The sequence below is a fragment of the Pseudorasbora parva genome, chromosome 23 (assembly GCF_024679245.1).
Source record: "Pseudorasbora parva isolate DD20220531a chromosome 23, ASM2467924v1, whole genome shotgun sequence".
In the NCBI taxonomy this organism is placed as follows: Eukaryota; Metazoa; Chordata; class Actinopteri; order Cypriniformes; family Gobionidae; genus Pseudorasbora; species Pseudorasbora parva.
Genome location: NC_090194.1, coordinates 37,391,449 through 37,406,924, shown reverse-complemented (window position 1 = coordinate 37,406,924; position 15,476 = coordinate 37,391,449). Strand labels below are relative to the sequence as shown.

At 39.6% G+C, this 15,476-nt stretch overlaps 1 protein-coding gene across 2 annotated transcripts in view; it reads right to left on the bottom strand.

Moving 5' to 3' along the window:
- glis3 (GLIS family zinc finger 3) overlaps window positions 1-15,476 on the bottom strand; it is a 59,048-nt gene that overhangs the window by 15,128 nt on the left and 28,444 nt on the right. For both annotated transcript variants that reach the window (XM_067433977.1, XM_067433978.1), the window contains exons 7-8: window positions 5,074-5,194; window positions 3,754-3,814 (exon numbers count right to left, since the gene is read on the bottom strand). In XM_067433977.1, the coding sequence (XP_067290078.1) occupies window positions 3,754-3,814; window positions 5,074-5,194 (182 nt within the window). The remainder of the gene's footprint in view (window positions 1-3,753; window positions 3,815-5,073; window positions 5,195-15,476) is intronic.

Below are 15,476 nucleotides of genomic sequence, written 5' to 3'. Positions count from 1 at the left end.
AGAAGCATATTTTGCAGTGCTTTGCATTGTATAATTCTCTTATTGAATTCCTGGCTATAGCGTGGGCTAACACGGCCCTCGAGACCAATGAGACGGTCTCAATCCCACACGCTTGGATCCCGGGACAATCCGCATCTGCTCCCAGAAAGGCAGAAAAGGTTCCTCTCTGTGCCTTTGAAGTGGAGTGCGTGCCGTCCAAAAATATAAGCCTCTTCCCAAAAGCTTTTGCCACAGTAGATGTGTAAAACACACAAAAGCGCAGCGGAGCCTTTCTCCGGAGAAAAGGCTGCTTTATCAGAGTCAGATTATTGCAGCTATGAGCTCGCAGCCATAAAGCCATGACAACCAGCCACGCATTCGCAGAGAGAAAGAAAAGAGCAGAGCTTTTGAATCGGCCATCGCGATTCACTCCGCCAAGTGAAACTTCAGATGAATGTAAACTAGACAGCGATTCAGTCTGGAACTCACTCGATTGGGCTTCGACCAGAAACATAGTGATAGGAAAAAAACATACGGCATTGAGCGGATTATTAGACTCGATTCATCAGGCTTGAAAGGACCAGACACTGGCGCTTAGAAGAGATGCCAGCTTCACGCCGCGGCTAACCTGTTTTCACCGCTCTGATCTTTGAGTGAATACCAATGCACCTTCATTTTCTCCAGTCGTAGACGCACGAACGCCCGTCTTTTCTCCTTTATCATTTCTTTCAGACGTCGACTGAACTTTCTGAGGCCGTTCTCAGGGTAGCGAAAGCTCACAAAAAAGTTTTTGTTTCCTTAAATTCGGACAATTAATCATTTAAGCTGTAATGTTTTTGTGAACATATCACTTACACAGTAAATCCTAAATAGATACTGCAGTGTTTATTCTCAATGATTCTCAGCTCACGAGGGGCGGGGCAACCTGTCACTCACATGAGATCAGCCAATAGCAAACCACCACCATCCAATCAATTCCCCACATATACGATCAAGCCCCGCCCCTACATTTGTTCTTGTGTGAGAAGCGATTCACTCGATATATTGCACAATAGAGAAGAAAGACCAGTGTGACTTTAGCCTGGTCTTTCCAGACTCTCGTACATTTCATTTGTTCATAGAGTCTGGCCACTCTCCATTGAGAAGCGTTTAATTCGGCGTAGGCGCGCTCTCTGCTGAAGTTTAAAACTATTGGATCTGGGCAGAGCTACTCTGGATCTGCTGTAACCAATCGCTGACGTTTGGTCGTGACGTATGTCATGCGCCCTTCGCCTGTTTCACACAAATCCGTCTAAATAAATGTGCACTTGTTCAGGCCACCTCAGTGATCAAACCTAAAGCTCCTGCATTCGGATTGTGGTTTATTCACGCCACGGTGGAGAGTTTTGTGATCGGGAACGCGGTCCGTAACATGATTGTATGCTGTAAATAAAATGTCATATGCTTGGTATGATAATAAATGCTGCTAATAACGGACCAATTCAAATGTTTACGTGCTTTTATTTTAATTAGTTTGAGCTGTGATGAAATATATTGTTTTTGTAAATACTTGCCAGCTTTTTAAAGAAATGCAAGTCTAGAAATACATCCAAATAACAGCAAAGAGCAACCGTACGGTGCTCTGCAGGGGTCAAAAAGGATTATAAACAGTGAATTTTGAAGTGAGATGTGGATTCGGACAGCCATCACCACACGACCTTGCTGAAGTGAGATGTGGATTCGGACAGCCATCACCACATGACCTTGCATTTGTCAAAAGCAGGAGGTAACTCGGCTGGGGATTTTTACGTGTGGTGAGAGACGGACGGCAATAAAATCACTGACCAGTCCCTGTAACTTAAATGATGGCAATACCTTCCGACCCCATGAGAAACAGTTACCGTCTAAATAGCTTCAGCAACTCCTTCACCATTAACGGAGCGAGCTGGAAAATCAAACTTTTCCCGAATTCACCCTGATGGGGAGGAGGGCCACCAACAAACCCCAGCAAAGACTGTTCTTGCTCCGGCTTTAACTTCTGGATATTCGGCAGCGGTGCCACAATGGAACGAATGGTTTCCTTCTCATCTTTGTCCGCCGCCGTTACTGAACTACATCTCAAACTAGCGCTCGACATCAACGTCATCGTTCTCAGCCACTCCCTCTGTTCGCTGATTGGACCGGTAAAAATTTGTTCGGTGAAAACCTAAGACTACACCACAGTCCCAGACGGAGTACTGAAGGAAAATGAAAATGAAACGGAAATACGTAGGAGGGCAGAGCTAGGCTAGTGTGACTTCCCATTCATGCCGACCTTTAACCCCTTTCCAGTCAACAGGGCCGGCTCTCGCTCTTTGGTTGCCCTAGGCGAGATGGAGTTTTGCGCCCCCCAACCCACTCACTTTTATCGTCTCTAATTCAGCACGTCTGTTTACCTACTCCTAACTGAGAAACACTTATTATTAAACACGTTAGACGCCTTATTTCCACTTTTCTAATATTTTCTCAATTTTTATTTAAAAGAAACGCCTTTCCGATCTGATATGTGTTGGGAAAAGGGATTAGTGCGAGTGTGGCAAAAGGTGGATTCGAACCTCTGATCGATTTGTGTCAAAACTTGATGCCATGCGTCGTACCCCTACTCTATAGCCACGGTAAAAGATTTGATGATTTCCGTAATTTTGTCTGGCCCAATCAATGGTTTAGTTTGTTTAATGTAAATAATATGGCCTCTATCGTTACTCCAGTAAAAAAACAACAACAATAGAGAGGTTGACCCACTTTTTATTTGCTTCCGACGCTCATGTAGAGAGCATTTGTACTTTTCATAACTAGCGATACGTTATCCACATTTATTATGTACTGGACTTTTGATATTTAAATTACATCTATGTAGGTTATTGTAGATTATTGTCAGCGAAGTTATGTTTGTTATACGTAGTAATACATAGAAAACTAGCAAGTGATAGCTTATTGACAATATTAATAAAATGAATATTAGTTGATAATATTGATAATACTAAGTAAATGTATTGTGTTTGACAACTTATTGGCTGAGATAAGAAGACTAACCTCTATACTGGGCTTTCTTTTGATATTCTTCTTTCCTCTTTTTCCGTCCCTGTGCATCCGTGAGGTTTAGATGCCTAATTTTTCATTAACGCGCAAGGGATGAGCACTCGCCTGACCTAACGCCTGAACCAATAATCAATAATCACCATCAATTCAATCTAATGATCAGGTTGATAAGTAATTAAACGTGTGGCTGAGGGGGCACCGTATGATGATCGTGTTTAATAAACATTGTTTTATTTAGCTTGTTCTGATTCTTTTCTTAATGGGAAGTAATGGGCGGCAACTGCCTAGCTCGCATATAGCAAACGGCGGCGGCCCTTCCAGTCGGCCCCAGATTACTGATGTCAACATTCAATACACGTTAAAACATCACACTAACTTCATCTGGAAAAACTTGGTATAATTATAAAGATTAAAGCCTTCAGCTTCGTTATTTGACCAATGCATTATAATCGATCCGTAATCAAAAGCCAGTCGCGTGTTCTCCGTTTTATTTGTGGTCACATACATGCACTAAACAACATCCGCTTGGGCACTTGGTCAAAACGTGCGCATATTTGGACAACTTTAGATTTATCAACACGTGTTTGCAAAATATTTCTATTCATTTCATGAAACAAATCAAATGTTCCCACTGAATACTGGGTTTCCCTCGGAAATGCGACATGACAGGAGTGACTAGTGTTGTCCTTATAGTCGAAACATGTGATGTTTTCCTACCTGTTGTTGGCCTGTAGCGGAGGCAGCGGCTGCATCAGGCTGGGCTGGTTTAGGGTGAAGACTTGCACATGGACACAAGAGAAAATCATCATTAGTTTCCGGGTAAAGCTTCATTGCCATTAGCCATCACTGGAATGAAGCATCAAAAAGATTCTGAAAGCTTTTTAGGGACCTTTTCACATACGGTTCAAAAACACTTGGATGCAGTGAGTTTAAAGATACTCTATTTTCTTCAGTCCTTCCAGAAAAATGCGGCTTTTTTGTGATTGTTGCGGGCAAAAATCCTTGATTTTGGAAAAAATGTTGCGTTTTTCTGGACGGTCTGTTTCTTTACATTGGAAAACGTATTCGTGCACAAAATATAGGACGTTGTCTGAATGGAAAAGATAAGGAATACATGTAAGCTGGAGTTGTGAAGCGCTAACAAGACTAAAAATAGAGGTGGTTTTGAATATTAATGTACGGTAATGAGGGGTTTGTTTTTGTGTGTTTTGATGTAGTCTGGTTTCTGATCCGTTGATTATATGCCAAAAAGGGTAATGAACATATAAAGCATTTTTAATGCATCAATTATGCCTTGTAATGCACTTTATAATGCATTGTATGATCTTATGAATAATTGTAACAACAGTGTATTATGCATTCTGTAAACTCACCTTTAGAAAATATAATGCATTAAAACATGACAACCAAATTCAGACTAAGATATCTGCAAATATTATAATGCATTTTAACTTTGGTATAAGATATATAATGCATTATAAAGTACAGTGATTACTTTTATAATGTCACTTTTAGTATCGAGATATTAATTGTATTTTTTAATAATATTTTAGTTGATTTATTTTTATATTTTCTGTAACACTTTAGTATGGGGAACACATATTCACTTTTAATATGACTTTTGCCTCATAAACTCCTAATTTACTGCTTATTAATAGTTAGTGAGGTAGTTTTTGTAGCATTTAAGTTTAGGCATTGGGTCGGATTAAGGGATGTAATATGTATGATAATGAGCAACTAGTTAATAGTTAATAACTGAACCTTAAAATAAAGTGTTACCATGTTTTCTGATTTCAAGTTTAGTTAAAATTCTAGTTAAGTTTTGTCTAAATACGTCATAATTAATTTTATTTTCTATTATTTAAATTTGAGTTATTTTAGTACATCAAGTTTAACTAAATGAAACTGAAATAATATAAGCTTTTCATATTTCATTTTATTTGTTAACGTTTCATTTAATATGTTTATGGTATATTTTGTGAGGGACAGTAATGCAGACCCTTCCCTGAACACGTGACTATTGTAGAAGTCTCATACCAGTGTAGAGATCCTCAGTGGGCGACTGGTGCTTGGTCTCAATCAGGTCCAGCGGTGCGAGGCTGTGCTGCAGCGGCTGAACCGTCAGACACTCTGCGAGTCCGTCCTGACTGCGTCTCAACTACATCACATCAAATACGCTCACAATCACTCATGATACTTCATCTCCTGCCCTAAAGGCCAACATGGGACACTTTTGCACTTTTGTTTCTGAGCAACATGACAAACTGATTGATCAGTGAAAAGGCAGTGTGTACTAGTATGGAGCCAGAACTTAATGTGAGTTGGCGAAAACAAAGTGTAAACAGCTGTTTTGCAGGCAAAAAAGGCAAGTTGTGTTTTGAGGACAGATTACAAAGAAAACATCTGTAATAACATGTAATTTGGGGAAAAAAATTGGAATTCTAGAATAGCATGCATTTTGAAAAGAGTGCATTTAATTATGTGGAACAGTGTGCATCTGGAATAACGTGCACTCCGAACAACAACATCTGGAATAGTGCACACTTTAAACAACAACATGTGGAATAGTGTGCACTCCGAACAACAACATCTGGAATAGTGTGCACTCCGAACAACAACATCTGGAATAGCGTGCACTCTGAACGACAACATCTGGAATAACATGAACTACAAACAGCAACATCTGGAATAACTTGCACTTGGAACACCTGGAATAACGTGAACTTTGAACGACAACATCTGGAATAGCGTGCACTCTGAACGACAACATCTGGAATAACATGAACTACAAACAGCAACATCTGGAATAACTTGCACTTGGAACACCTGGAATAACGTGAACTTTGAACGACAACATCTGGAATAACGTGCACTCCGAACAACAACATCTGGAATAGTGCACACTTTAAACAACAACATCTGGAATAGTGCACACTTTAAACAACAAAATCTGGAATAGTGTGGATTTTGAACAACAACATCTGGATTAGTGTGCACTCCGAACAACAACATCTGGAATAGTGTGCACTCCAAACAACTACACCTGGAATAGTGTGCACTCCGAACAACAACACCTGGAATAGTGCACACTTTAAACAACAAAATCTGGAATAGTGTGCACTCCGAACAACAACATCTGGAATAGTGTGGACTTTGAACAACAACATCTGGAATAGCGTGCACTCTGAACGACAACATCTGGAATAACATGAACTACAAACAGCAACATCTGGAATAACTTGGACTTGGAACGCCTGGAATAACGTGAACTTTGAACGACAACATCTGGAATAACGTGCACTCCAAACAGCAACATTTGGAATAGCCTGCACTTCGAACAACATCTGGAATAACTTGCACTTTGAACAACATCTGGAATTACGTGCACTTGGAACAACATCTGGAATTACGTGCACTTGGAACAACATCTGGAATAACGTGCACTTTGAACAACATCTGGAATAACGTGCATTTGGAACAACATCTGGAATAATGTGCACTTGGAACAACATCTGGAATAGTGTGCACTTGGAACAACATCTGGAATAGTGTGCACTTTGAACAACATCTGGAATAGTGTGCACTTGGAACAACATCTGGAATAACGTGCACTTTGAACAACATCTGGAATAACGTGCATTTGGAACAACATCTGGAATAATGTGCATTTGGAACAACATCTGGAATAATGTGCACTTGGAACAACATCTGGAATAATGTGCACTTGGAACAACATCTGGAATAGTGTGCACTTGGAACAACATCTTGAATAATGTGCACTTTGAACAACATCTGGAATAACGTGCACTTTGAACAACATCTGGAATAACGTGCATTTGGAACAACATCTGGAATAATGTGCACTTGGAACAACATCTGGAATAATGTGCACTTGGAACAACATCTGGAATAGTGTGCACTTGGAACAACATCTGGAATAACATGCACTTTGAACAACATCTGGAATAGTGTGCACTTTGAACAACATCTGGAATAACATGCACTTGGAACAACATCTTGAATAATGTGCACTTTGAACAAGATCTGGAATAGTGTGCACTTTGAACAACATCTGGAATAGTGTGCACTTGGAACAACATCTGGAATAACGTGCACTTTGAACAAGATCTGGAATAGTGTGCACTTTGAACAACATCTGGAATAGTGTGCACTTGGAACAACATCTGGAATAGTGTGCACTTGGAACAACATCTGGAATAGTGTGCACTTGGAACAACATCTGGAATAACGTGCACTTTGAACAAGATCTGGAATAATGTGCACTTTGAACAACATCTGGAATAATGTGCTCTTGGAACAACATCTGGAATAATGTGCACTTTAAACAACATCTGGAATAACGTGCACTTAGAACAACATGTGGAATTACGTGCACTTGGAACAACATCTGGAATAATGTGCACTTGGAACAACATCTGGAATAATGTGCACTTGGAACAACAACATCTGGAATAATGTGCACTTGGAACAACTTCTGGAATAACGTGCACTTGGAACAACATCTGGAATAGTGTGCACTCTGAACAACATCTGGAATAGTGTGCACTTAGAACAACATCTGGAATAACATACATTTGGAACAACAACATCTGGAATAATGTGCACTTGGAACAACATCTGGAATAGTGTGCACTCTGAACGACAACATCTGGAATAACGTGCACTCCGAACAACAACATCTGGAATAAAGTGCACTCCGAACAACAACATCTGGAATAACGTGCACTCCGAACAACAACATCTGGAATAGTGTGCACTTAGAACAACATCTGGAATAACGTGCATTTGGAACAACAACATCTGGAATAATGTGCACTTGGAACAATATCTGGAATAGTGTGCACTTGGAACAACATCTGGAACATGTCGCAACATGTGTGCACTTTGAACAACATCTGGAATAATGTGTTCTTGGAACAACATCTGGAATAGTGTGCACTTAGAACAACATCTGGAATAGTGTGCACTTAGAACATACATGGGCAATATACGGCCCGGGGGCCGGATCCGGCCCGCATAGTGCTTCAATCCGGCCCCCGCGATGTGCTCTGTGCTGGCAATTTGGTTGAAAGTTGAATTTTTGTACTCAGGATTACTAATTAAACGTTTAAGCTGTTGATTGCTATCGCATATATGGGATTTTTACTTTTGTGCCCCTGAGAGTACGGTCCCGCATGGTATTTAGAATGTTCAGTGTTGTCGCATGCCGGATTCAAACTGTGCTTTGGCTCGTTGGTTGGCACTGAGCCAGAGACGGACAAGCTCAGCCTCAGCGCTGTCATATATCACAACTATGCAGTTTTTTTTCACACTCATGTTTATTTTAGGTTTCAGACATTTCAATACACATAAGCACGAGTAAAACAATACATTTGGAGTAAAATACACACTGATGGCTGTGGAAGCAGCAATAAGAATCTATTCAAATATATTTTTTCCGAAAGTAATATTATATCAAACAAACATAGTGGAATTTAACTCTATTCTTGTCACAGTTTATTGGCCACTTTCTTGCATGTATTTCAGGAGAAACTGATGACCCGGATTCTCTGGGAATAAAAGCGATGCATCTGCAACACAGTGTTATTGTCGGTGCGGTGTCACGTGACAAATATGACACATTGCCATGGAAACATTAAGGGGGAACAATCTAAACTAGGAATTGCCTTGAAAAAACTCACTCGGGAGTCAGTTAGAATAATAAAATTAAGCGTGAAAGGATTAATATACAGTCTTGTTCAAAATAATAGCAGTACAATGTGACTAACCAGAATAATCAAGGTTTTTAGTATATTTTTTATTGCTACGTGGCAAACAAGTTACCAGTAGGTTCAGTAGATTCTCAGAAAACAAATGAGACCCAGCATTCATGATATGCACGCTCTTAAGGCTGTGCAATTGGGCAATTAGTTGAAAGGGGTGTGTTCAAAAAAATAGCAGTGTCTACCTTTGACTGTACAAACTCAAAACTATTTTGTACAAACATTTTTTTTTTCTGGGATTTAGCAATCCTGTGAATCACTAAACTAATATTTAGTTGTATGACCACAGTTTTTTAAAACTGCTTGACATCTGTGTGGCATGGAGTCAACCAACTTGTGGCACCTCTCAGCTGTTATTCCACTCCATGATTCTTTAACAACATTCCACAATTCATTCACATTTCTTGGTTTTGCTTCAGAAACAGCATTTTTGATATCACCCCACAAGTTCTCAATTGGATTAAGGTCTGGAGATTGGGCTGGCCACTCCATAACATTAATTTTGTTGGTTTGGAACCAAGACTTTGCCCGTTTACTAGTGTGTTTTGGGTCATTGTCTTGTTGAAACAACCGTTTCAAGGGCATGTCCTCTTCAGCATAGGGCAACATGACCTCTTCAAGTATTTTAACATATGCAAACGGATCCATGATCCCTGGTATGCGATAAATAGGCCCAACACCATAGTAGGAGAAACATGCCCATATCATGATGCTTGCACCTCCATGCTTCACTGTCTTCACTGTGTACTGTGGCTTGAATTCAGAGTTTGGGGGTCGTCTCACAAACTGCCTGTGGCCCTTGGACCCAAAAAGAACAATTTTACTCTCATCAGTCCACAAAATGTTCCTCCATTTCTCTTTAGGCCAGTTGATGTGTTCTTTGGCAAATTGTAACCTCTTCTGCACGTGCCTTTTTTTTAACAGAGGGACTTTGCGGGGGATTCTTGAAAATAGATTAGCTTCACACAGACGTCTTCTAACTGTCACAGTACTTACAGGTAACTCCAGACTGTCTTTGATCATCCTGGAGGTGATCATTGGCTGAGCCTTTGCCATTCTGGTTATTCTTCTATCCATTTTGATGGTTGTCTTCCGTTTTCTTCCACGTCTCTCTGGTTTTGCTCTCCATTTTAAGGCATTGGAGATCATTTTAGCTGAACAGCCTATCATTTTTTGCACCTCTTTATAGGTTTTCCCCTCTCTAATCAACTTTTTAATCAAAGTACGCTGTTCTTCTGAACAATGTCTTGAACGACCCATTTTCCTCAGCTTTCAAATGCATGTTCAACAAGTGTTGGCTTCATCCTTAAATAGGGGCCACCTGATTCACACCTGTTTCTTCACAAAATTGATGACCTCAGTGATTGAATGCCACACTGCTATTTTTTTGAACACACCCCTTTCAACTAATTCAACTAATTGCCCAATTGCACAGCCTTAAGAGCGTGCATATCATGAATGCTGGGTCTCATTTGTTTTCTGAGAATCTACTGAACCTACTGGTAACTTGTTTGCCACATAGCAATAAAAAATATACTAAAAACCTTGATTATTCTGGTTAGTCACATTGTACTGCTATTATTTTGAACAAGACTGTATGCATAATAAAGGACGCTGGCTTATCTTTTTATTAAGATAGTTATCAGTGTGTATTGATCATTGATGGTATAAAGTTAAGCCCCTTAACAATTTCACGTGGGGATGATGATACAGCTAAATCAAATTAAAATTTTGTGAGACGCATAGAACCATTCCATGTTGTTCTTTAAACCTTAAGCAAGCATACGTGTGATGAAGTTGACCTGCAGTTAAATTGTGTTCCATTTCATAAAAGTTTTAAACAACATTTGTTAAAAAAAAAAGAAATTACAATAAAGGAATAATAACAAGTGAAATAAGCTGAATATGTTTTTTTTTTTCATTTAGTGATGAAGGTATCCCCAATTAAATTTGATAATTCCAAGCCAGATTGCCTGTATGTCTGTATGTTAATGTGATCTGCATACATACATTTGCAGTTTTGTTAATAGTTTTCGATCTTGAATAGCAACAGCTGGTTAGAATGAGAGTTGAAAAATATGCAGGGGGTAGTGTAGTAAATCCAGTTATTGTAACCTTAAAGTAGTCTATGTCAGACAGACCTAGCAAAAAATATTTATCAGGCCTTGAATTAGGCTGGCAAAAGTCACTGTAGCCTTATACATATCTGCATTTAATAATTTTGTACGATTTAATCATGTAGCTATGTCTAACTGCAATTGTCCTGTGTGGCCCTCCGTTTACATTTACATTTATGCATTTGGCAGACGCTTTTATCCAAAGCGACTTACATTGCATTCAAGGTACACATTTTACATTTTTGTCAATTCTTGCATTCCCTGGGAATCGAACCCATGACCTTGGCGTTGCTAGCGCCATGCTCTACTCATTGAGCCACAGGAAAGACGACTTTGCCAAAGTTTACTTTGCCAAAGTAACTGTGGCTCTCAGACTAAAACTGTTGCCCACCCCTGCTTTATGTAGATATTAAACAGTTTAACATATTGTTTCAACTCATTCTAGGGCACCTTTTTTGGTCATTTTGTTGTGTTTTTGTTATGCTGAAAGAGGTCACAGCCACTAGGGAATAACAGTTATAACGTTATATTCTATAAGTCAAAGTAACTGTAGCCTTATACATATCTGCATTTAATAATTTTGTACGATTTAATCATGTAGCTATGTTTAACTGCAATTGTCCTGTGTGGCCCTTCGTTTACTTTGCCAAAGTAACTGTGGCCCTCAGACTAAAACTGTTGCCCACCCCTGACTTAGAACAACATCTGGAATAACGTGCACTTGGAACAACATCTGGAATAGTGTGCACTTAGAACAACATCTGGAATAACGTGCACTTGGAACAACATCTGGAATAATGTGCACTTTGAACAACATCTGGAATAGTGTGCACTTAGAACAACATCTGGAATAACGTGCACTTGGAACAACATCTGGAATAATGTGCACTTTGAACAACATCTGGAATAGTGTGCACTTAGAACAACATCTGGAATAGTGTGCACTTAGAACAACATCTGGAATAACGTGCACTTTGAACAACATCTGGAATAACGTGCATTTGGAACAACAACATCTGGAATAATGTGCACTTGGAACAACATCTGGAATAGTGTGCACTTGGAACAACATCTGGAATAACGTGCACTTTGAACAACATCTGGAATAACGTGCATTTGGAACAACAACATCTGGAATAGTGTGCACTTAGAACAACATCTGGAATAGTGTGCACTTAGAACAACATCTGGAATAACGTGCACTTTGAACAACATCTGGAATAACGTGCATTTGGAACAACAACATCTGGAATAATGTGCACTTGGAACAACATCTGGAATAGTGTGCACTTAGAACAACATCTGGAATAACGTGCACTTTGAACAACATCTGGAATAACGTGCATTTGGAACAACAACATCTGGAATAATGTGCACTTGGAACAACATCTGGAATAATGTGCACTTGGAACAACATCTGGAATAGTGTGCACTTGGAACAACATCTGGAACGTGTCACAACATGTGTGCACTTTGAACCACATCTGGAATAATGTGCTCTTGGAACAACATCTGGAATAACGTGCATTTTGAACAACATCTGGAATAACGTGCACTTGGAACAACATCTGGAATAATGTGCACTTGGAACAACATCTGAAATAGTGTGCACTTGGAACAACATCTGGAATAGTGTGCACTTGGAACAACATCTGGAATAACGTGCACTTGGAACAACATCTGGAATAACGTGTACTTAGAACAACATCTGGAATTACGTGCACTTGGAACAACATCTGGAATAATGTGCACTTGGAACAACATCTGGAATAATGTGCACTTGGAACAACATTTGGAATAACGTGCACTTGGAACAACATCTGGAATTACGTGCACTTGGAACAGCATCTGGAATAGTGTGCACTTGGAACAACATCTGGAATAATGTGCAGTTGGAACAACATCTGGAATAACATGCACTTGGAACAACATCTGGAATAACGTGCACTTGGAACAACATCTGGAATAACGTGTACTTGGAACAACATCTGGAATAACGTGCACTTGGAACAACATCTGGAATAACGTGTACTTAGAACAACATCTGGAATTACGTGCACTTGGAACAACGTCTGGAATAACGTGCACTTTGAACAACATCTGGAATAACGTGTACTTAGAACAACATCTGGAATTACGTGCACTTGGAACAACATCTGGAATAATGTGCACTTGGAACAACATCTGGAATAACGTGCACTTGGAACAACAACATCTGGAATAGTGTGCACTCTGAACAACATATGGAATAGTGTGCACTTGGAACAACATCTGGAATAATGTGCACTTGGAACAACTTCTGGAATAACGTGCACTTGGAACAACAACATCTGGAATAGTGTGCACTCTGAACAACATATGGAATAGTGTGCACTTGGAACAACATCTGGAATAAAGTGCACTCCGAACAACAACATCTGGAATAAAGTGCACTCCGAACAACAACATCTGGAATTACGTGCACTTGGAACAACATCTGGAATAATGTGCACTTGGAACAACATCTGGAATAATGTGCACTTGGAACAACATCTGGAATAATGTGCACTTGGAACAACTTCTGGAATAACGTGCACTTGGAACAACAACATCTGGAATAGTGTGCACTCTGAACAACATATGGAATAGTGTGCACTTGGAACAACATCTGGAATAAAGTGCACTCCGAACAACAACATCTGGAATAAAGTGCACTCCGAACAACAACATCTGGAATAACGTGCACTCCGAACAACATCTGGAATAATGTTCACAATAAGGCCAATAAAGTATATTTTGATTTCATGCTGACTTAACTCCATTCACTTTCCAAATGTTATTAAGGCACATCAATAGATAATGGCTTGGATAATTGGCACATAATCTGCTGCTAACTGAGCTGAATGTACAGTAATTAATCATAAGCATATGGTTTAATACCACAGCCGAAAATATCCCAGTGTTTGGCGCTCTTGACCTGCAGGTCACCGTGATTATATTTAGCGTCTCTAAGAATATATTCTGCGTAATTCTTAATAATCATTGGTGAGAATGAGCCAAGCGTACACAGACTGGACAGATCCTACATGCGCAGGTTGACGCGTTGCGCTATTTTCTCTCCCAGAAACGTCTACCTGAGGAATCTGTATCTATGGTGACGTGACCTTTATTTTGTTCCTGTGATAATGAACGGCTCCTACAAAAGCCTTCTAACAAGTTACAAGTTCAGAGACTTCGTTACCAACACCCTTCTTGACAAATGCTACATATTTCATCACAAACACACAACTCCCAAAAAAAACAAAAGTACAAAAAACACCATAAAAATAGTTCAGACTTTAGATCATAACTCCAGCAAAGCAGTGTAATATTCCTCCAGTGTAAATCATCAGTTCTCTGTGTGAATATATAGTAAAGTGTGATTTATTCCTGTGATCATAATTATCATTACTCCAGTCTTCAGAGTCACATGATCCTTCACTAATCATTCTCAGATGAGGATCTGATGATCAACACACTTATGATTATTATCACTGATCATATTTCTGTGGAAACTGATGCATTTTATTCTTCAGGATTCTTTGATGAATAGAAAGTTCAAAGAACAGCATTTATCTGAAATATAATCTTTTGTAACTTTATAAATGTCTTCACTGTCACTTTTGATCAATTTAATGTTTTCAACATTTTCAACACTGATGCTGAAAATTCAGCTTTGATCACTGGAATAAATTACACTTTACTATAGATTAACACCGTTTACACTGCATGGTTCAATCGTTTTGTTTCTTAAAGGGTTAGTTCAGCCAAAAGTGTAAATTGTGTCGTCAGACCTCTATGAGACTAAATAACGACCTATATAGTGATTGCCGATTTCAAAACAAAGATTCGAACCGTTATGAATCAGTGAGTCGATTCATGATTCGAATCGCCAAAGTCACGTGACTTCAGCAGTTTGACCAAGCGGCTCCTCCCGCGATCTCTCCTGAAGCCGATACTGCAGTAATGTAAACTGCAGTTCCTCCACTGGCCACTAGAGCGGCTCCAGAAGGAGCAGAATCTCATTGAGCTCATGTTAAAATTCCCAACTTTAAAGCATAAAAAAACATGTTTACAAACTGGTACAAATTGTGGTTTTGGTCTATACGGCTAATTTTGACCTTCATGACGACTGTGAGGGGGGTGATTTTTTTTTATAACTCATTAGTTTACGTTTTATAAAGCCTTAAAGTTCTGCATAATTAAGGGCGTGGTTACAGGTGGATAGCCATTTATCTGCCGTCTATAGTCATTGCGTCACCTAAGCTCCGCCCACATCCCGCCTTTTTGCCCATTTTCTGTTATCCAGGCGTGACTCGCTCACAAGATGGCGACGCCCAGCTCGACTCTACTTTAAGCTTCAGAACGGCTTAACAGAATCCTATGGGTGACGTCACGGACACTACGGCCATATTTTTTTACAGTCTATGAGTTTGACACACGAGCCGAATCATGAATCGATCCACTGATTCATAACGGTTCGAAGCTTTGTTTTGAAATCAAAAGGCGATGAATGTACAGT